Source organism: Pelodiscus sinensis, chromosome 12, assembly GCF_049634645.1.
Source record: "Pelodiscus sinensis isolate JC-2024 chromosome 12, ASM4963464v1, whole genome shotgun sequence".
In the NCBI taxonomy this organism is placed as follows: domain Eukaryota; kingdom Metazoa; phylum Chordata; order Testudines; family Trionychidae; genus Pelodiscus; species Pelodiscus sinensis.
Genome location: NC_134722.1, coordinates 24,343,077 through 24,365,620, shown reverse-complemented (window position 1 = coordinate 24,365,620; position 22,544 = coordinate 24,343,077). Strand labels below are relative to the sequence as shown.

Genomic DNA, 22,544 nt, shown 5'->3' with positions numbered 1-22,544 from the left:
GCTTACAGCCCATAAAGCATTGTGCACATCAGTGGTGCTAGGGACTACAAAAATCATTATTTATGCAGGACTGTCATGGGGCAGACCCACCACGATGGTGCCTCCAGCCAGCAGACATGGGAATTAGCTCACTGGATGTCTCTCTCTAACTGGTGTCTCCCCGTGTTCTCGCTCTTCCCTCCACTCCAGACTCGTGTCACTCTTTGACCACGGCGTCCTCTTCAGGACACTGCCCTCCATCAGTGCCCTCTCCAGTGTCTCTGCGCCCCTTTCCAGGGGGGGGGGGGGGGGAAGCTGTTTACCCAACTGCGCACTCCAGGGTCCTCCCCTCCCAAGGGGCACCCAGTTCTTCTCCCAGGGAACACACAGTTCCCCTGTACCCACCTTGCCTCAGTGACTAGGGTTGCCAGGTATTAGCCCTGACATATAAAATGTCTAGTATTTTCTATTTTTCTTGGACGGAAGACCACTTGGGACATTGTTCCCCTGCCGTGTCTGATGGGGGTAGGGGGAGTGGTGTGGTTGCTTTTGTTTTGTCTCAACAATTATTTTTTTTTTTTTTTTGCTCGACCAATTTTTTTCCTGCCATGTTTGGTATTTTTTGTGAAAGTATCTGGCAACCTTATCAGTAATCCACTGTCAGTCTTCATCTAGCCCCTGCCTTAGGGGCTAACTGCAGTCTGTAATGGTCACTCATCGCTGGCAAAGGGGTGTGGACCTGCTGCCTTTGCTTACCATGGCTGTGGAGCAGCCCCAGTAGCTTCCAGCCTTGGAGCATGGGGGCTTGCTTGGCCAGAGCTTTCCCAGCTCTGCCTTCCTTCCCCAGCACTGCTATATGTCCAGGAAGCTTTCTACTTCCCAGGCAGCAAAGTTCCTCCTGCTCTCTAACCAGAACAAGAGTGCTTCCTCTTCTCCCTCCTGAAGCCCTTCTTTATATAGCCCCCATCTGGGCCCTCGTTAGCCAGAACTGCCTCAGCCGGGGCTTCACTCTCAGCCCTCATTCAGGGCTGGGTTTTTGCCCTTAAAGGGCCAGTGCAGGGTAAGCGCCCTGTCACAAGGACCTTTACTGCATAAAACCATGTCAGAATTTCTTTGTTCAAGACAAGCTGCAAGCCTTGGGGTGCTCAAGAAATTTATTATTATTAGTTAGTTAGTTGTATTATGGATCCCAGTGAACTACGCACTGTGCAAAAACAGAACAAAAATGCAGTCCAACACCAATAGAATTAGCAGTGTAACCCAACTATACTTTGTTTGAAGGTAATAGTAGGGTATGTCTACAGCAGTCTAATTGACATTATTCCGAAATAACATAGTCAGCATGTACACTACAAGCAGTTATTTTGACAATGTCAAAATAACGTCAAGCTGGAGGACATCTTACTCTGACTCCTCTAACCCTCATTTTACAAGGAGTAAGGAAAGTCAGAGGAAGAGTGCTCTCTAGGACTTACTGCTGTGTATACAGCATCAAAAGCCGAAATAAACTATTTTGACTTAAGCTATGCATTTGGCGTAGCTCAAGTTGCGTAGCTTAATTCGACTTTAGTCCTGCTTTGTAGATGTGCCCGTAAAGGCCAACTACAGTAAAACTCCAATAGTCTGGCATCCAATAGTCCGGCACTCCTGATAGTCCGGCATCAAAATGGCAAGAGCCTAGTGAGTAAGCTTCAGCAAAAAATGAGTCACAAGGTAACAGCAACAGTGGCTGAACTGAGCAAAAAGGGTAAAAAAGGCTTTAAAAAACTAAAACATTACAGTATACTGTATACAATATGTACAATAAAAAAGGTTAAGAACACTTTATATACAGTATATAATGTATACAGTGTGTGTGTATATATATATATATATATAACCAGCTTATAGTACCTCCTGATAGTTCGGCATATCTGATAATCCGGCACCACCTAGGTCCCATAGGTTCCGGATTATCGGAAGTCTACTGTATAGACTTTTGAACCTTGCTAGTAAGCAGAACTATGATTCTGTCCTGCATTTTTAGTTTTCTTTCCGCAGTAATCAGCAGATTTACTTTTTAAAATTCTTCTACCATCTACAAATGAAAAAAAAAAATTGACTACACAAATGCAAGCCAGTGCATTTTTGTTCACTGAAAACTACTACCACCAAAGTAATGAAAGATGTTTTCCTCTGAGTGATGTTAAATACTTAGCTTCTTTCACAAGGAATGAGCATACAAGTTTCAAAATGACAATAACTTTGTTTTGTAATTTATTTATTGATCATGAAATACCAAATTGAGGATTTGAGTCTCGTATATTTGTATTGCGCATTCCTAAGGCTATTTTTATAGAAAGTATATAAGCATGGGCAAATAATGTCACCGCTATTCTCATATATTACACCATAATATTCACTAACTAATATAGATAGTAATCATTTTATTGCAGGCCCAGAACCAAAACAAACAACCCCATCCCCTGCAAAAAAAAGAAGACAAGATACGCTAGTTGAATTTCGCTCACTCTCTCCCTGTTGTTTCAGATTCTGTTTCCTACGGCTTTTCAAACATTCTTTGAATAACAAAGTTAAAACAAATCAGAAGCAGTAAGTCCACATCTGGTTTATCTTCATGTCTCTCTTCCCTACTCATAAATATAACTAATACCATATTATTATGCACAAATTATCTAATTCATTAAAGTAATACAGTGATTGCAAAGTGCTTTTGGATTAGCTAGATCTGACAGAATGGAAAGCAAGTTGTGTGTTTAAAAATAAACACTTGTTTAAGGGTTGATGAGTAAATAAGCCTGGCATATGGATTCAGATATTTGTATTTTAGGGACGTTATAGTCAGCAATTAAGGCACTTAGATAGGCTTCCCCCCAAAAAAACTCTGACACCTGTGCTCATCACAGAAGTCCCTTTTGCACCACTGCTATCTTAAAATGTACATAGATTAGGGGAAGCCACCTGGTGGATTATAACAATTCTACTATTCTGTGTCTTCAAGGCCATCTTGCTTTCTCCCTGGATCTTCAGGTTGCATGAGGTGGCTGTTTTCCACCAATTACAGCAGACCCACTTCCTTGCACACCCATCATTCCAGAAACAGTGTCCCAAAAAAACCCTGATGAAGGAGAAAATAGACTACTAGAGATACCACTTCATAACAAGTAGGCAGGAAATTCTCCTGTCTACAGAAGACTGAGTCTGGAGTACGAATATTGTCCCAAACTCCCTTCTTCAATAGCTGAGGAAATTATGCAGGAAAGTCTGGAAATTTCCCAAACTCAAAGCTAAAGGTGGCAGAGGTTTTAATCACCATGCTGTTGACAAACTGGATGATAGACAAAAATATTCCTGCCTCACTAAAGAGTCTTTCAACACTGGGAGACTGTGAACCTAACAAGCTGCCTCATGAGGATTTAAGATAGAGTGGCAGCCTAGATTGAGAGGAGTGAGAAGAGACAGACAGACAGCCTGGAAGGAGTGAAATGACAACAATATCACTGCAATGTCAGGAGGCTTTTCCAAAGTAGAGAAAGACACTGAAGTCTTTAGGGGAGACAGAGTGTTCTGAAGAGAATGGAGAAAACCCTAAGCTACAAGTAGTGAAGGGTCAGAGGAGGAATTTTCAATACATAAATATAATGCAAGAGACTGGTATATGGCTTGTATATCCCTTACAGTACTCAATTCAGCCATGCACAAGTACATAGTCCACGCACACTATGTTTGTTTCTTCTCGCTATTTTTTCCATACGTATCAATTAACATTCAGTAGCTCTAACTGTCTAGGACACCACACTTTGCTTAGCCAGCACAAAGTGAGTTAAATTCTTTATTTAGGTTGCTGTTTACTACACACTTCTTTCTAAATCTTTTCTCTGGTTAAAAAATCCCCACAGCCATCAACAATTACACTCAGCCTCTAATGTTTGATAGTTCTCTTCATCTATAAAGTTGTTTGATGTTTGATACACTTTTTCCAACTTTTAATTTCTAACAAAGAAGGAGATAAACTATCTCCTACAAAGCTTACTTGCTTATTTTACCTTTCCCAAAAGCTTTCTTCTTTTGAATACATAACATGCTGGTGGTAGGGGTGGGGAGGTAGAAGTAAGAAAAATCATTTCCAAAAGAACAGGAATAATTTTTTTGCCCTATTTCAAGAACATGCTAGATTTAATGAGAATATTAGCCATCATCCTTAGGAAGAATAATACAGAAAATTTGAGAGAGCAAAGACTGATCTAATTTCCTTCTATAAGCAGAAAGTAGAGTAGACTATCATGGGAAAGTACTTTTGTCTATAATCTACTAAGAAATCACAACCAGACTAAACAGTAGCTGCCTGTATTCCAATATGCAACCATATATCCATATGTCTCTTATTGAACACTATATTGAAGTTGGCATTATATATCTCTCCACTGGGGAGGGGGGAAATCTGAACTTTGACACAGATCCATTAAATAAAACTCCAATCAGCAAATACTACAAAAAATACTACTGAGAGGTTGGTACATAAGGGGAAAAATTAAAATCTGAATAGGCAGAAGAGTTTCATGACAATTATAAGTAATTTCACATAGCAATAAAGTTCTCATGTTTACATAATGCACCAAAACATGCTACAAATAACAGTGTACATAGCATATATTAATCAAACTGCCCAACACGCTCACAGCCAACTATATGTTTAGAAGAGTAATGAAAGAATAATATGTCCAATGAAAATTCAATTACATAGATAAACAAAAATGTAGATATCCAACTTAGCGTTCAAGTGCCGGAGTTTGCAGACAACATCCTGACATTAGGAAAAACTACCATTGTATTTTTAATGACAAATAGCATTGACTGTTGTTTCATATCTCATTTGTGATACATTTCAAACCAGTTGTAACACAAACAATGCAATGGTTCGACACGTTTTAGTGTGACACTTGTACACACTTTTGGTGAAAATTTTCTTTCCTATGGATCCAAAAACTAGAACTTTTAACAGAAGTTACAAGTTTCGCCAACTCATCCAAGTTAGCTTCAGCTTGAGCTTCCTGTCATCAATGCTGTAAATATTCCAGTTATATGTAGTAGGAGAATTGTATCCTATATTCAGATGGAACCCTTTTCTGAGTTTATTTTGGTTTTTGTTTGTTTTTAGTGGTGTTTGCGAGGTATTATAGTAATATATTGGGTTATGCCCCATTATTTTTTAACTCTTAATATTGATAAAAACAGTTAAGTTATTACATCCCTACATATCATTCAGATATTTGACCCCAACATGTAAAAAAATGAAAAATGTCCTTTTTATTCTCCTGATTCCTAATACTTGAGGTTCTTTTCCAATTTTAGAAGCCTTGCTAATATGTAGGAGGACTGTGGAAAACCAGTGTAGTATCCAAAGGGGGGGGGGGATGCATTGTCAGTTCTGTTGTAATGGTTACCAAATATTAAATTTTAATAATCCAGTTGTCACACAAACTCCACTATTTTTCACATTTCTCAAAAATAGATTTTCTGGGCCCTAAATTTTGCCAATTTATGTGCAGCAGGAAAATAACTATTTCTTGGATAACATACAAGTACTTCTGTATAAAAAATAAAATGGTATTGCTTTCTAATACCTGTGGCTTACAGCATTAGGCCTATAAGCTTCTGGTCTTTTGTCTATTATGGTGTTGAGCAAATGATTCCTTGGCTTACAGACTGAACACAATATGAGCTTTTCTCAACATCTTTGTGAATATCATGTCAATGAGACCTTTACATTTGAAAACACAAGGAATGGGAACCTATGAATACTTGTGTCGAAGTGCATTTTTCTGAACCCATTTTTGTGGTATCTGAATAATCTTTGCATATTAGATTTCATGATATGGCTTTTTAGTATGCTGGTTAAAGAACAATGGTAATATTGGAAGATCTGATTTGGAAAGGACCTCAGGAGAGAACTTCTTGCCCCAGAAGCTGATTGGAAATGTTGAAAGTTATTATTGCGTGGATACCTCTCCACTGGCTGAGTTAAGTGCAGTGCTGCAGACCTGTTGAGGTTTGCTGCCTTCCTGGTGACTGAAATAGTATAACCATAGTAGTCACTATGAGGGATAGTATATGAGACAATACCCTGAAAAGGTAGCCCAAAATGAAAAAGCAGGATGAAAGCTTTAGGACCTCTACTTGGAAAGACTAAAAGTATTCTCTAGTCACTGCCAGTGAAGATAGTAATGCTGTAAGAGGCTTAGTGCATGCGTGGGGGAGATTTGTGACAGAAAGTTAGAACTCCATGTCAAGCCTTTCATGCAAACAATAAATATTACTTCTGCTCATAATCAGACTTTTCTCCAGCATCGTCTTTGAATGTTGAACCTTTTTCAATTAATTAAAAACTATGCACTGCAGAGTGCATATTTTATCAGCCCTCAGCTGCTTAAGTGTCTAGAAAAGACCAGGCAGTTTTTCTTTTTCCAGGCAACCCAGAGCAAGTACTTGCAAGGGTCATATCTTTTTAATTATCTTTTCTCTCTTTGATTAATTATTCCGTCTGACAATAGCGTGTTTCTAATGCTATTCACCTGCCTTTGATGATTGACAACTTTTCTGTCTGATTCAAAGCAAACAGCTGCTGCCATGATTGCCTAGCAACCAGGATGTGATGGATGAGCCCCAAAGATGGATGGCTGCAATAAATCATGTCTCCAGCTATAAAACTGGAAAAAAGGGATAAGAATAAAAGCGAACAAAAAACAAAACAAGGTTTCTCCCCATGAGTGCACTCAGCTCCTTACCAATTACACCTGAAATGGACTTTGTGTCTATTAATAGGAAAGTTTTCTAATCAGCAAGAATGCAATGATGCCATTTGTATCAGGTGTGTTTACAATTGTTCCAGAAAATTGGCACTTGTACTTCAATTACCTACTATGTTACACAAGTGAAGATCAAAGTTTTGCCTTCTTCTGTGGGAAGCTCTATAGAAAATAATATTATCTTTTTACAGTTTCTGTAACACTGGACATTAATGAACTGAATAAATCTGATTCTTCCTTGTTTTTGGCAGCTGAGTTGTAATACCAAAAGTAAAATGAAAGGGATTTGTGAAAGGAATAGCAAACGTCAGATTTCTGCTAAACTTGGTTTAAAAAATTCACATAAAGCTAATGATCATTTTATGAAGTCATCATGTTTATATATTGTTTATCAGATGTTATTATAACTTTATCCCACTAGACAGGCTTCTTGCAATCAAGAAAAAGTTCCACTGACTGAATAAGGATTCAAAAATATCATCTACTTCTACAAACTAGGGTAAACGAAAACTGATTTCTTTTAATGGAAAGCTATTGTAGTCTAACTTTTCCTATCATCATTATTTAATTTCTCCAGCATGTGCCATATAAGAAATACTAAATTAAATTAGCAAACTCAAATAGAGTCATATGTGGCAGTAATCTTGGACCACACGCACCAAAATGCTTGTGCATAAATGAATGATTATTATTTTTAGGTTGCTATTTTATTTATTTTATTTCTGAAACTGAGTTACATTGTTGCACTGAGTACACATTTCATGATAATCACTGCCTACAGTTCCCAAGTGACTCAAGACCTAATTGCTCACACAATGCTGCATCCTTAATTCTTCCAGCAGGTGGGGGTGTCTTGGTACTAGTACTTAAAAAAAAAAAAAAGTAAGAGCTTATCCTGGTTAAGCATGGACATGCCAGCCAGCCCAAGTACCAAACATCTGGTGGTAAACTCTACAGTTTAAAGACTCTCTAAAATGGATGGAGAAGGTGGATGGAAAGGAAAATTGTAAACACTGAAATAATTTTTTTACTAGAATGTAGCTTTCTTCACTATTGTAGTATTCAAATGTAGCCAGTCAGTGAAAGGAAGTCAGATTTTGTTAATCTTTTCACATGCATATTTTAAAGCATATTTTTATACTAGACCTGACAACGTCAGACAATGTTTTGCTTTAGCAACTACAATCCTGTTTATATTTAATGTTATGTACAGTATGTAGCTGTGTTCCTGCAAAAGCTTGCCTGCATCCTTGCAATAAGCCATAGATTTGTCTACATTTTATGATTATTAAATTTATCCCATTGAAGCTCTCTCTCTCTCTCTCTCTCTCACACACACACACACACACACCCTAAAACAACTGTACACCAGTCCTATAATGACCAGCTCGTATCTGGTAACAAACAATAAGAAAGCAAAGCCATCAATCAAACTGTGCACATCCAGGCCTCCACTCTGTCCCAGCTCATCCAGCTCTCAAGTTACAGCTTTACACGGCAAGTCTAAATAATATTCAAAATGATAAATGGCACTATAAGCCTGATATCCATCATCAATCTTTTTTTAAGGAACATCCATCTTCAATAATGCACGTTTGAATCATGTGAAACTGAGAGCTCCCAGATTCATTTACACAACCCCCAGCAAGCTGGTGCTGCTTGAATGATACGTGTCAGCCAGTTTCTCCCAACTGCCAAACTAAAAGAGAGAGAGAGAAAGAGGGGGACAATAAAGCTTAAGAGGTTTGAACAACAGGACTTAGCAGATAATATGAAAGAACATAACCTCTTCAGTCACTCTGCCAATCTACCCCCCTCTCACCACACACACATACACTTTCTCTGTCTTCCTGTCTCTTTCTCTCTCCCCAAATCAGCACTGCTGTTGTAGCTATGCTGTACTAAGGGGAAAAGACAGCACTGCATGAAACTGTGCTGTCCCCATACACACACACCCCTCCCTTACTGTCTGGCAGGGCCCATTTGATAAATGACACATGTCATTCTGTCAAGAGGAAAGGGTGGGTCAGTGATATATGGCTCTGCTGAAAAGGAAATCGACTGTTTGGCATGGTGTGACTATTCTCCACCAGGATTTAGTTTCAGAACTCTAAAATGAAATCTACGATGTTTCAAGTGCATGGTTAGGGCAGGCTGACGTGCGGGCCAAGCAGCTTTTTTTTCTTTTTTTTTTTCATCCTCTCTCTGCCCTTCGGATTTCAAAAAACTGTTCCACTGACTGGAAACTGCAAAAGAACACACATCTATCAAAGTCTTCAATAGTTATGATCCATGATAAAATTTAAATAGGTTGAGGTTTCTATTTTTATTTATTACTGGGGGGAAAATGGCACGCAGGCTTGACACAAAAGCAAGATAAAAATTAGCATGTTTGAAGTAATCGTCCCACAGCTTGACATCTGCATAGTAAATTTTAAAGGAAAAAAATGTGTCAGGCAGGCTTGAGCTGCTCCCTCCCTCCCCCCCTCTTTCATTAGCTCACTGGCAGGGTGGCACTTCTGAACCTCATTACTGCAAGAGGATTTATGAAGCTGAACCCAATGGCAAAGAAAAGGCATCTGTCAATAATTGTAGGGAGCTGCACTCACAGCTTTGAAATCTCATTAAGTATGCAGTTATCAGGCATAAAGATCAAAAACATTACTCAACTCCGACAGAATCTTATGGAGGAACATTAATTAGCAACAGGCCTACAGTACAAAAAAAAAAACAGACTTCCTCTCACACCTGCCCAACCCACAAACTAAAAGAAACACTCCCCCTCCCTTCAGAAAAAAATAATTCCCAGCATCTGAGACTGATCAAGTACATGAAACAAGAGAGAGGAAAAAAAAATCAGTTGAGACAGTCTTGGCGGTGAAGAGAGAAAAGGAAGAAGCTGTCAAAGTTGAGAAGGATGTCAGCACTGGCCCTGATTACAAGGGCCTATACAGTTCCCAGGCCTTTTATCATCCCTGCCATCAAAAACAGACTCTGTGTCACAGATGGATGACTGATGGCTGCCAGTCTTGAACAGCCTCGCCAAGCCTCAGGAGGCCCCTGCTGAGATCTGGCCCTTCTAGCAACAGGCTTGACCTAGCAGGAAAAGGACTTCAGGCACAGAGCCCAGTCCCAGAAATACTCAAAAACAGCACCCTGTTCTATGCTGTTCTTCCTTTAGAACAATTCAGTAAAAGGTTGGTTTAGGTTTGTTTGTTCAGCTTACAGAAGTTAAACGTAATACCTCTTCTCCCTACACAAAGACTATGTATTATTTGAAAATAACACTAGGGGGGAATCATTTTTCTACTTTTCTTTAGAGTTCACATTCTAAGCCTGATTTATATACTCAATTGCTTAGAAAACACAGGATAGTAAAATATAAATCAGGGGCGGAGCGCAGACATACAAGCATACAGACAAAAAACAACTGATCTTTGCAGCATTAAGTATGCATACAACTAATTTAGAACTATGGCAATCTTAACATTTTTGTTTCAGTGATATCCCATTGCTTAGCCCACTTTACATTTTTCACCACTTGCTACCTATCAGAATCGTTTGCCAACAAGAATTCAAAGCTACTTTTTTTTTTTTTTTTTTTAAAGAAGAAAAATATCATCCCCACTTGGGCCCATTCCCAGAAAGTCTTTCTCTAGTTCCTTGCTAAGCTTCATACATGTTAATATTTCCCATGATGCTGCACCACAAAAAAACATTCGATAACTGCTCCATTTCTGTGTTTACTATGTATTTTACTTTAATACAACATAAAACGTGTCTCTTATTGCATGATATATACAGTGATATTTACATGTCACTTGCAGCATCTGAAAAGACTGGCTTCTTAACTAATTATATCTTTAATGGATTACAGTGTCAAATACACATACGCACAACTCACTACGATTCTCCGCCAGTTAGAGACTTTCCCATCTCCAAAATCCATTCATTTCAAAATTAATGTCATTTAAAAAAAGTGTCACCTTTGACAAAATAAGGAACAGGAAGTTCAGCTTTAAACAAGATGTTTTTAAAAATAATTTTACTTAGAGTGTTACAATAAGGTGTTTATATTTTTTCATATGCTTACCATATTACTTTTATTATGTGTAGCATCAAAGTGATTATAGCAATTACATCTAACAGAATTAATTATAGAACATCCCATCATTCCTGAATACATAATGCATTAGAGGTAAGCCAAAGAAAGAAAACATCTTGATTGTAGTAACTATTGTCGGAATAAATTTTTCCCCAAGCATAAATGCAAAACTAAATTCAAAAATTTAAGAAACAGAGGGGCAAAAGATGTTTCAAATATTAACTACTTACACATGCATGTAAAAACTGATATATATATTGAAATAAAGATACTGGCCTGCTTAAGACTAAACTACCACAAGTAACCATGTAAAATCCATTAAAGATTTTTATCATGAAAAATGGATACTAGCCAATCCACCTAACAAATGTGTTAGTACATAAAGACAAGAGTGTGTGGGTGAAAGAGTTACAAGCCTTTACGTATGCAAAGTAAATTCACTCAAAGCTTCATTAATATTAATTTAAATTCAGAACCCATTTACATTAAATTGTTCATTAAAAATTGCCTATTTTATGCAACATGCATTCCACAAAGAACACATAAGAAACTGAAACACAGGGCTCAATTTAATGATGGAAATGAAATCCCAAAAGTAAATGAATTTCAGTAGTTCCAAACATATAATAAAACAGCTTTTTCTTCTATATAAACTTGTTAAGTTTGGTAAGAGTTTGGTAAAGGGGTATGAAAATTGTATTACTTTCCCCCAGTACAAGCTTATGGAGGTGTCCTTTTGACCTCTCTACCTGAATACAGCCTTGCTAAAGTAAGAATTATTCATAGCCAGCACATCACCACCACCACCTCCACAAAAATGTTTGTTTATTGTAAACGTACTTAATTATGAGAAAGAGCAGAAGTTTATTCTAAACAATGTCAAATTTACTCTGTTTAAACAAAAAAGCACCCCAAATTTAAAAGGCGAGCTGAGTGGTGATGTGGGCTAGGAATGGAGAGTTCTTCATTTGGTGAACTCTCACGCCAACAAATATAGTGAACTTACCCGACTCCCAAACAGCTGTTCTGGATGAAGAAAAGAGAGTCACAATTAATAACATGTGCCCTGACATTATGCATTAATAATTTATAATTAGCACAAAGTTAGACTATTCTTGAAGAGATACACCTTTTCTATCTGAAAAAACAAAATAATGGAATTGGCAAAAAGCTTTCAGGTGTTCTATGGCCTTTTGGTGATTCCTCCCCCCCCAGAGTATATACCACTGACTATTTTCTTAAATAATTTCAATCTTTATCGTTACAATGACAAGTGTTTAAATTCTGTAGACTATTAAAATTCTGATGGACTATTTGTTGGCTAAAAACGTCTTTCAGTAGTAAAATTGGGAAAATTATGGGGAAGAAGTCTTACAGTCTTCATAATAACAATCCCTTTATCTGAATCACTACAGTTTTTTCATGTAAATGGTCATACACAATTTCAAGCACTTATAATGTTCTATTCTGCATTATTATTCTTAAAAAACTACAATGCAGTCTGCTCCTGGATGATGGCTTGAATCCTTTGAACCAATTTTTGATGTAATTTGTTAGTAACATTGCAATCAAGGAAAAACTAGCTGAATACATGTTTCCAGTTCTCATGCTTTAGGTAATGACACACAAAAAAGAAACACATCCATTGTTTAGAGGATTTTTAAAATTAATTTAATGACTAACTGCAAATGCTGGAAACTAGAATTAATCTGTCTGGATAAAAAAAGGCTTACAGACATTTAAATGCATGTATCGGGACACTTTATCAACCTAACATAAAATTGTCATCTTATCTTATTATATGACTATTTTATGCATGTGTCAAAGAATTTAAAAATGAATGCCTGTCTATTCAGTCTAATTACAACTGCATATTATCTGTCTGGATGTACTAGTCCATATCATTGTTACTAAATACAATATATTGTATTCACCTTTCATTTTTAACTTCAAGTACATAAACCACAATTTGCGGTGTACCTGAATAAAAAGAAATCCCTGACTTGAACACCTGAGTATCATTTACTAAACAGCCCATCTCAAGTAATTTACAGGTAACTCAGGATTGCACTAGATGTATATTATTTTCAGTATTGTGTGTGTTTTTATATATATATATATATATAAAATGGGCTTTGCGCATGCATGCACGCGCGCGCACACACACCTGCCTACTTTGCAATATAGTATTTTAGGCATTTTTACAGTTGATCTAGCAGTTGTGTCATGAAATAGGGCTATATTCAAATTTACCAGACTGTGTTTGGATGAGCTGAGAAACAGTCAAGATACTGAATTAAAACAGACTACAAGACTGTAAGGCTAGCTAGTTACAAGGTTTGTACAGAAAGCTACTTATGAGGCCACTTTATGCTATGGTAAATGATTTCTTTTCACTCAGGCATTTTACACTACATTTATACGTTAGCGCACACACAGCACACTTTTAAAATCTACCATGCACCTCACCCTGAAGGTGATCTTTTCTACACTCTAGTTTACACTAATCTTGAAAACAGCATTGACAAAAAGGAACCACTCTAATCCTGCTAACTCACCCTAGCTTCACTGCATTTCCCATAACCCTGCAGCAGTCACAATTCATTCTAATCACTTTACAAAACAATCTTTAGTAAAAAGAGGAAAAATGCAGACTTGTGAGCCAATTTAAGAAATAACTGCTGATACATCAGTTATTGACTATTTCACTCCTGCTCATGATAGCGCTCAAGGCAAAACTGAGAACAAAATGACAACATCAACCGCATGCAATAAACTGTGGCCCAGGAGAGCACTGAAGCCCTAATTGACAGCTGTCAAGCTAATGGGAGCAATGGCAGCTGATTCTCGAAAATTCTGTTTTCTAACAGGATATTCAGTGGAATCTATCAGGCCTTTTTACATTTATGCCCCTTTTTCTTTTTGCATTGTTCCTCACACTTTGCAGGGAAAAAAAGCAGAGGACAGCCATAACTAATCATTTTGTCAGCTTGCTGCTAGGAAGAATCTCTGTCCAACAGAAAAATATGTGGCAGGTTTGGAGGCAAGTAACATACCAAGGGCTGATGCTGCAAGTACCTTTATAGGTAGTCTACTCTATCACTGCATTACTTTTGGGGGTCTGTATGTAGTTGCAGGGAAATTATGTAGCTTCAAGCAATTCTCATTAATTAGGGAATTCATTCAACTTGCTGAACTCATATCTGCATGTCTAGAATTTTGTCTAAAAACCTGTGTGTCATAGCTCAACAGAATTTTTGCAATACACTTTGGCCTGATTTTCAAAGCTGCTGAGAACCCACAGACATCACTAAGCTCAATGGAAACCGGAGATGCTCAGCACCTTTGAAAATCAATTGATCTGTGTACTGAAATATTCACATTGACAGTATGTGCCTCTTCAAAATGTAAGCATTAAGGTTCTGTTTAGAAAGCCAAATAGAGAACAGAAAGCATATAGATTATCTCTACAGTTTAGAAAACATTTTAGTAGAAAAAATATCACAGTACCAAGTTCTATAACAGCTTAAAAAGCAGCATTATTGTCTGGGCCTGAAATCAGTAATTATTTCATTCAATAAAAAATGTAAACGAGTTACCAACAAATCACTGCAGTTTCCAGTCCTTCTACAGACCAAGAGTAGAACATATACAGAATGTGTATTAAGTCTTTTCAGTCAAGGAGAACTACAACACAAATTTTCTTGATCTTTTAAATAGATGTTATTTTTTTTTTAAAAAAAAAGCAAGTGAAAGCTATAATTTAAGGATAGATAATTATTGTTTGCATGAACCAGATTGGCCTCCATTAGTGTAGTATCTCTTAGCTCTTCTAGACAGTAGCCTTTAACTAATAAGGGTTTTTCTCTCTTCTAACTTAAATGGCAAAAGTCACTGGAATAGCAACTGTAATGTAGCTCTTCCCCTTGCATTAACAAGGGTAGTTGAAAACTATGCTCCTCTGACATTTCCCCTACTTTATCCATGATATTCATCTGTCTTAAGGCAAACAAACTGAAATTTTCATTTTTAGAGATTCTTGATTCTTAGAGACAGCTTTAGTCTTCTACAGTGTGGTGTTAACACTTGGGCTAGACATAAAGAATTTGTGCACCTGTCTGTTATGTTTGCAAGCTCTGTACTGCTGAGAGTTCTTTGTTGTTGTTATTCTACTCCAGACCATTAAAAGGGCCCTAATTCCTATGACATGATTATCCAGGTACCAAAGCCCATTTGTCACCTGCAGCAGAAAATTGAGTTAATGCACAACTAAAGGCAACCAGGACTGTGTAATATCAACTTGATTACATCAAACTAGCTGCAAACCTAATTCTGCTGGATGACACTGCGTGGAGCTTGTCATCTCCAATCATTAAAGCTGTCAGGAATCCATCAGGTTTACAGCTAATTAGGTGAACACTAATGAAGCTGGCAAAACAACTTTTCTTTTTTTATGGCTGAGCGGACCTTTCAGTTTGGAGAGAAAAAAATTCTCGAGTATTCTCAAGGTTGCTGGGGACTGGATTTCCTGAGTTACCAATCAGCAGGCATCTTTAATTCCTCACCCTCTTCCCACCCTCCCAGTCCTTTTTTTAATTATTATTATTATTATTATTTTATTTTTAGTCTATCAGTACTAAAGCAATCAATTTGTCATCACTCTCAATATGCCACAAAAACCAGTTGTGAACCTTATAACTTGCAGCTGTGTAGCCAAAAAGAAGGGGAGGGGGGAGAGAATGAGAAGTTGTTGTTGTTGTTTTGGTCTTATATTAAAAAAAAAACCCTTACACAGCTCACTTATTTATCTTCAAGCACTTATCAACAGCATAAATGTTTTTGGTGTTTTTCCCCCACTCTTCTTAAATAAGTAGCCCTTCAGTCATTCTGCATCCCCCATATCCATTAGGCTGAGGCATTTTGATAAAGTAAAGCCAAAGCTAGTGTATGGGAAAGAATGAAAGCACTCACTCTGCCAACTTCTGATTGACCATTAAGCTATTGATGAATGTGCCTGTCAGGAGAGAGACAATTAAATCAAATATGAAACAAAGTCGTTTTGACGGGTCATTTTGATAGAGCAAAACCATTCTTCCATCTCCTATTAGTCCTGCAGTCAAGTTTTTGTAATGAATATTTCTTAACTAACCTGCTATTTCTTAATTGTTTTTAAAAGTGTAAAATATACTTTGCTTAGGCTGCTAATAGGAAAAATAACATTTCCACACTGATTAATAAAACAGCATTTAGCAGGAAGCAATCATCATAATAAATGTTTTATATGACAACTCGAAAGCTAAAAACATAAAGATTACACTTTTCCTGTATGCAAAAGATATATGCATATTATACATTGTGGCTAATTCACTTAAATGGAAAACAGAAGGACAGAGTACTTCAAAATGTATGAGTTCACAAAATCTAAACTATAGGTCACCTATTTGAAGAATATGACCAACTTTACTGAAAACCAAGTCCTTCAAAAACTAAATTACATTTACAGACTAGACTTTTCAAATTATGTTGTAAGACAAAGTTTTGTCATTATTTGATGGCACTAACCAGAAAGATTTATATGATGTGAAGAGAAATTAATACTGCACTTAAAAACATTCCAAACTTTTCAAATGCCAGTATGTAGACTACAAAATGTACTGTGAACAAGTATGGTTTCTTCCATTACAAAAACAAAAACAGGTATATCAGAGTAAGGTGTACACTTCAGGAGGGGAAATATACATACATGTTATTCACCGTGTTACTTGCTCTTACTAAGTTCAAATCATGCCACTTAGACAGCTTGGGAACTTTTTAAAGCATTTCTTCTGACAGTGCTCTCATAAGTAGCAGGATTACTTTATTTAGGTTTTAGCCAGTACCACTGAATGGACTAATTAAAATATTACTACAACCACTTGGAAAACTTCTACATTCATGCATTCAGAATATATCAGTCCCTCCTAAAGAACGCACCATGAGTGCTTCAATTCTACACTGAATTACTGGTCCCTAAAATAACTAACCTTTCCTCAAGAGGAGAGAGACTGTATCTCTATCCATTTGGTGTAAGTATGACCCATATCAAAATGCTTGTCCATGTGATTATGACACAAAACTAACCAGAAGTCCCAGAAGTTGCACTGACACTGAGTTGACAGGCCATATATGACGTCACTGAGTCTGGTGTTACCATGGCAAGTGATTTATTGATGTTTATCGGGAATGAATAGATCAAAGGCAGCCAGATGACAGGCAATCAATCAGCCATCAAATCAAGGATGGCAACAGTCCAAGGAAACCTTTTTCCACCCTACATACCTCCATTATTGTAAAATAATGTTTTTATTGGGTTCCCCCTCCCAATCCCTCCACCCCCAATTTGGCTTTTCCAGAAAATGCTACTCAAGTTTAACAGGAGTTGACATTCAAGACACAAAGAAACAGAAAAAAATCCACAAGGGCGAAGCCCAGAAAAGACTTTCCTTTTAAAAAAAAGAAGGGTAATGTAAACCCAGCATCAAAAATACTGGTTAGTCATCAGACAATTCACAAGACCCCTTTGGAACTCCCCAGCTTGGACTCCTAAATGAAAAATCAATAGGATTTAGAGGAAGAGGCTGTCAAAGAAAGTGACCAACTAAGCAGATCTGCTGGTCCAGTGGAGGTGTCTTCAGTGCAGTGTAAGAGGAAGAGGGAGAAATATAAACTTGGATGAAGGAGTCTTGCCTATGGTTTGATCTTAAAGCAACACTGCAAGCCTGTCATATCACCACACATGCAAGCCTGTGCCACTCACCACACATACCTAAATACATACATTTACTAGCTGCTTACAAATAAATTATCAATGGCTTTCACAAACTGCTTGTGAGTGTGAAAGATGTGGATGGGGATTGTATGGGGAATAAAAGGGAGAAAAATAAAGTGAGTGCCAAAGCAGGGATTGGAAATGAACATTTATTTCTCTTTTCCTCCACCCCTATAGCCACACACATCTTTTCACCATACACATCTATTATAGCCCTTCTTTTTCACAAAGTGTTGTCCCCAACACAGAGAATGGGAGGGGGAAGGGAAATGGGGGAGCTGGGAAGAAACCGAAAGTAAGAAAAAGGCTATCAGGTCCTCCCCCCAGCTCCAAGGGGGGAAAAAAATCCCCAAACCACAGTGGTGTGTCTGCCTGACCAAGTTTACTCGGCAAAATCCAAGGCGTGCAGCGTGCAGACCCAGGAGCGAGGCGGAAGGGGAGCTCCTCGCCAAGCTAACTAGCTCTACCCGCCGGAGAGCGGTTATGAAAGAGACAGAGCCGAAGCTAGAGAGAGGAGAGACAAATCGCCTGGGAAGGCAGCCCTCGTACCTGCTGCGCGCCGGGGCGCTTGCTGCTTCCTCCTCGGCATGCTGAGCTCCTGCCGCCGCCGCGGGTGCCAGCAGGGGGTGGGCTGCTTCGGGGCGGGGGTGGGAAGAGTTGCTTCAGCCCCGGAGATCCGGTGAGCGGCTCCAGGCTCTGCTGGAGGGCTGGGGGGTGTTGCGGCTGTGCATGCACGATGCCGAGGAGGCGGCGGCACGCAGGGGGAGGGCAGCCCCGCTACCGCGGGCAGGCGAGGGGGGAAGTTTGACAAATCGCCCCGGAGGCCGGCGGCGGGGAAGCCCCCGAGGAGGGGTGCGAGCAGGAGGGCCGGGGAGCGCCCGCCGTCCGCCCCGCCCCGCACGCCCGGTGCCTGGCCGGGCACGGAGATCACGGCATAAAGAAGGGGGGGTCGCTGGTGGCTGGAGTCGGCGGAGCTTCAGGCTGCGCTCCTCGCTCCCAGGCTCCGGCTCCCGGCTCGGCGCTGGAGCGGCGGCGGCGGCAACAGGCAAAGCTTGAAGGGAAACGAGATGATCGCAGTGTCACTCCAACTAGTCTGCGGAGAGCGAGCGGGGCACCGCGCTCCCACCGCCCCGCGCCTTAACTCTTTGCGCGGCGCGCTGCAAGCGCCGCCAGAGGGACGGGCTGCCGGGGGCACCCCCGAGTCCCCTCCTCTCCCACCCGGCCCCTCGTCGTGCCCACAGGCTGGACACTTCCCAACTTTGCCAGCCATGCCCGAGGGGATCCACGCTCCCTCCAGCCAGAGGCGCCCCCTCCCTCCCAGCTTCCAGGGGCTCCCGCCCGAGCGAGGGGGACCCCCCTCCAGCTCATTCCCCCCCACCTGTCTCCGAGGCCCTCACTTCTCCGCCCCTGCACCGTCCCCTTTTCCTGCCGCCGATGCCCCTTGCAGCTGGGGGTCTCCTGCCCCCGCTACCAGGGCAAGGGACGCTCTTTAACCTGCCCGCCGCGGCCATGAAAGTCGCCACCCATGACCCGCCTCTGCCCCTTCGCCCGACGAGCCCACGTCCCAGCCGCGGCCCCCCAGGCCCGTCGAGAGAAATGGGGGGACACCGCTGCTCCCATTTCTGCCCAGTTATGGAGACTGTTGCGGGGACCTGAGCTCGGGATCTCGGTGCCATTGCTCCCCTCCCCTGGCTACCACCCACCTAAGCACCTGAACCCTCTCTCCATAAAGGCCCGATGTGTCAAGGCAGGTCCCTGCCTGGTGACAGCAGATCAGTCATGGAGAGAGAGGAGCCAGCCCGGCGTGACTTCGGCAGGGGCAGCCCAGCTGCCCGGCAGTGACACTAAGCAGCCGGGGGGGTGGGAGGGCGGACACACCACACCGACCCTCTCGGGGGGCAGTGGTGCTTTGAGGATCTTCTAGCTTTTTTTGTGGTTGTTGTTTAAACAAACTCCCCACCCCCATTCCCGGCAGCCTGGAGCCTGAAGTTTGATCCTCCCTGTGTTGCCCCCCGCCTCCACCCAGTGCATTTAAAAAATACAGCACAACAACCCCACCCACCCTGCTTGTCTCCTTTTCCCCTCCCTCCTTCCCAACTTACCAGCGTGCCCCGGGTCTGGGGAGCTCGCCGGTCTGCTGCTGCGGCAGCAAACGCACATCCAGCGCCCCGGCTTGCACAGCGCACACCTTGCTGGGAGCCCGAGCAGCGAGCAACTCCACTTTGCACCTCTCCGGCTCTGGCTGCGTGCGTCTGGCAAAGTAGCTCCGGCGGGCGGCTCGGGGAGGTGGTAATGCCTAGGTTTCTATTCTTTCAATCGTCGCAGTGCCCCGAGACGCCTTCGGTGGGGAGACTGGGCAGCACTTGGCTTGCAAACCCCCCACCCCCCCGCCACACACTCTCACAAACTCTCCTTTGAAGATTACTTTTTTTTTTGGAGGGGGCGGGGGGGATCCAAGTTCATTGGTGAAATCCCGGGTTCAGCGAGCGCTGGCGAATCGATGCGGTGTGAGTTTGATTGTGTATTCCTGGGTTGCAATAATGTACATCAGAAAAGAGGGATGGACTCTAACGGTGTTTCAAGTGCTTTACGAACATGGATCAGAAGCGATTGCCAAACACCTTCGTGGCTGCCAATTGCACTCCCCCCGCCTTTCTTTGTGTGGCTGATAGATATTTAATGACAGCTACAGCAAATCACAGACAATCGTCTTAGTCCCAAGATGCCTTCTTTACTTAAGAGAAGTGAAGCAAACACCAGTAGCAAATAATTTTCTTCCTCTCTCTCTCTCTTTTTTTCACAGGGAGTGGGGGAAGGATGATCTCACTTTTACGGTAAAATCAGAAAATCTCCACTCGCCCCCATTCTTCAAGATTTGGGATAATTCCAAATACCTTACTATGTGCAGATGTTGTTGCGTCTTCTCGTCTTGTAAAGCCGACTTGACGTTCCTTTGCTCTTGCTTCTCTTTTCAAGTTGCAGGAAATTCAAATACTTTACATGAAGGGGTGGAGAAGTTTTTTTTTTGGGGGGGGAGGGGCTTTTGGGTTTATTATTATTATTAGATTTTTTAAAAAAAAAAAAGCCGATCTTTAGGATGAAAAAAATCGCAATCGCCTAAAGTCCCCGGGAAATTGCTACTGTTGGGAAAAACGAAAAATTTCTTGCAAACAAGAAAATGGTGAGTTGTCAAATGCCGCTTGTGCTGCCAAATTCGCTCAGTTCCATTTCATTTATATTTGCTGGTTTCTTCTCACGGTTATAGTATCTGACCACAGAAACAACGATCAGAGCTGCTTAAGAGACTACACTGAAACGTTGCCCCCTCCAAAAATCGCGCGCGCGCGCGCGCGTGTGTGTCTGTGTGTGTGTGTGTGCCTGACTGCGTTGTTTGCACCAGAAATAAGCGACTTTCACTGAATCGGGATGTTTTTAGCCCAGTCTTGCTCGCTCGCTCTCCACTCCCTCCCCCCTCCTTGCTGCTATGGCATTGCATGCCGTTAGATCCGCCCTAACATCTGTCCGTCTAACCATTGGCGCATCCATCAGTGTCACACTGAATGCACATTGCAGCGACAACACATCAGACATAACATAGACTGTGATTCAATACAAATAACTAACATACTAAACAACTTAACTAGGAAGGAGGGGATCAGCCGCAGCCTAAGTATTTACAAATGTTAGACAGGGTCGGAAAATATAACGGACTAGGCTTTAATTAATAACTCATTCTTGCTTTTCCCCTCCTCCCGCTCAAATACAAACTAGGAAATAGAAACCCTAAATAATGTAGCGTAATCCTAAGGATACATCATTGCCAAAGGCTGTGGAGAGGGTCTGAGGGAATGGACGGGATCCGCGCGTGAAGCACTCAGACCAGATGCAAGTCTGTTTCTTCAGGGGAAACCGCTAGATCTGTATCAAATAAAACACAGATAGTGAGTAATGTATAAACTCTAGTTTTAGAAGACTGCTCGCCAAGGCGGGTAAGTTCTGCGAAAGACTCTGTATAACTTGGACTATTACAAAAGCTTCAAGAAGATAGCCCAGTTAGTCTGTATCTAGAAAAAACTTAAAACACAACAAATAGTCTTGCAGCACCTTAAAGACTAACAAAACATGTAGCTGGTATCATGAGCTTTAGTGGGCACAACCCACTTCTTCAGATCTTCCATGTTTCAAAACTAAGTGTATTAAGACAAATTTTCAGTCACTAATTAATGAAAGGAAAACATAACAAAGCTTTGCTTTATTAATAGTTAAAAAAAGCAAGATAACTACTTAAAGTATGGACTAAAATATGTTAGAAACGTACAATAAAATAAAAGTAATAAGGGTGTGTACAGTCATTGCAGGCATTTACATACTGTTTCTAGATGTAACAGAGAAGATAGTTATCTTAAGCCAGAAATATGATTTTTCTATTACTTAGCTCCGGAGCTTCCTAAGCAAAGTTCTGTACCAGCCAATCATTTTCTGCAAGTCCAAGGAGTTTTTCCTTAAATCTGCTCATCTTTCACCACACATTATGTTACACATGAGATGCATGCTTCAGTAGTAACTTTATTGCTTTGACTACCCCATGCATGGCATAGAACATTGGACGCTGCATCAAGGATCCAAGAAGACTTATACAAGGGGAAAGGGTTGAAGATGTTTTATGCGTTGCGGTTCTGCAAGTTTGCAAATACCTTCACTTTCTTTAACTATCAAGACTTCGTCTAGATTCATGTATGTGCTGACATTTTTCCCTGTTGCAGTTTTTATTTATCTATCTAGACATAGGCATGCATGTATTAGTTTTGTGGTAAGTAGATATGAAAGAGCAGCTTTCATTCATGTA

At 40.5% G+C, this 22,544-nt stretch overlaps 1 protein-coding gene across 3 annotated transcripts in view; it reads right to left on the bottom strand.

Annotated features, from left to right (window-relative positions):
• TSHZ3 (teashirt zinc finger homeobox 3) overlaps positions 1-21,121 on the bottom strand; it is an 80,967-nt gene extending 59,846 nt beyond the window's left edge. For 2 of the 3 annotated variants that reach the window (XM_075940156.1, XM_075940155.1), the window contains exons 1-2: positions 19,801-21,121; positions 18,248-18,749 (exon numbers count right to left, since the gene is read on the bottom strand). Coding sequence is in view for 2 of the 3 variants with exons in the window: in XM_075940155.1 (XP_075796270.1) it covers positions 18,248-18,287 (40 nt within the window). In the remaining variant the exon portion in view is untranslated. Of the gene's footprint in view, positions 1-18,247; positions 18,750-19,401; positions 19,557-19,800 lie in introns of those variants that run through there. The other variant, XM_075940157.1, reaches the window with a different exon arrangement.
• Between the last annotated feature and the right edge of the window lie 1,423 nt (positions 21,122-22,544).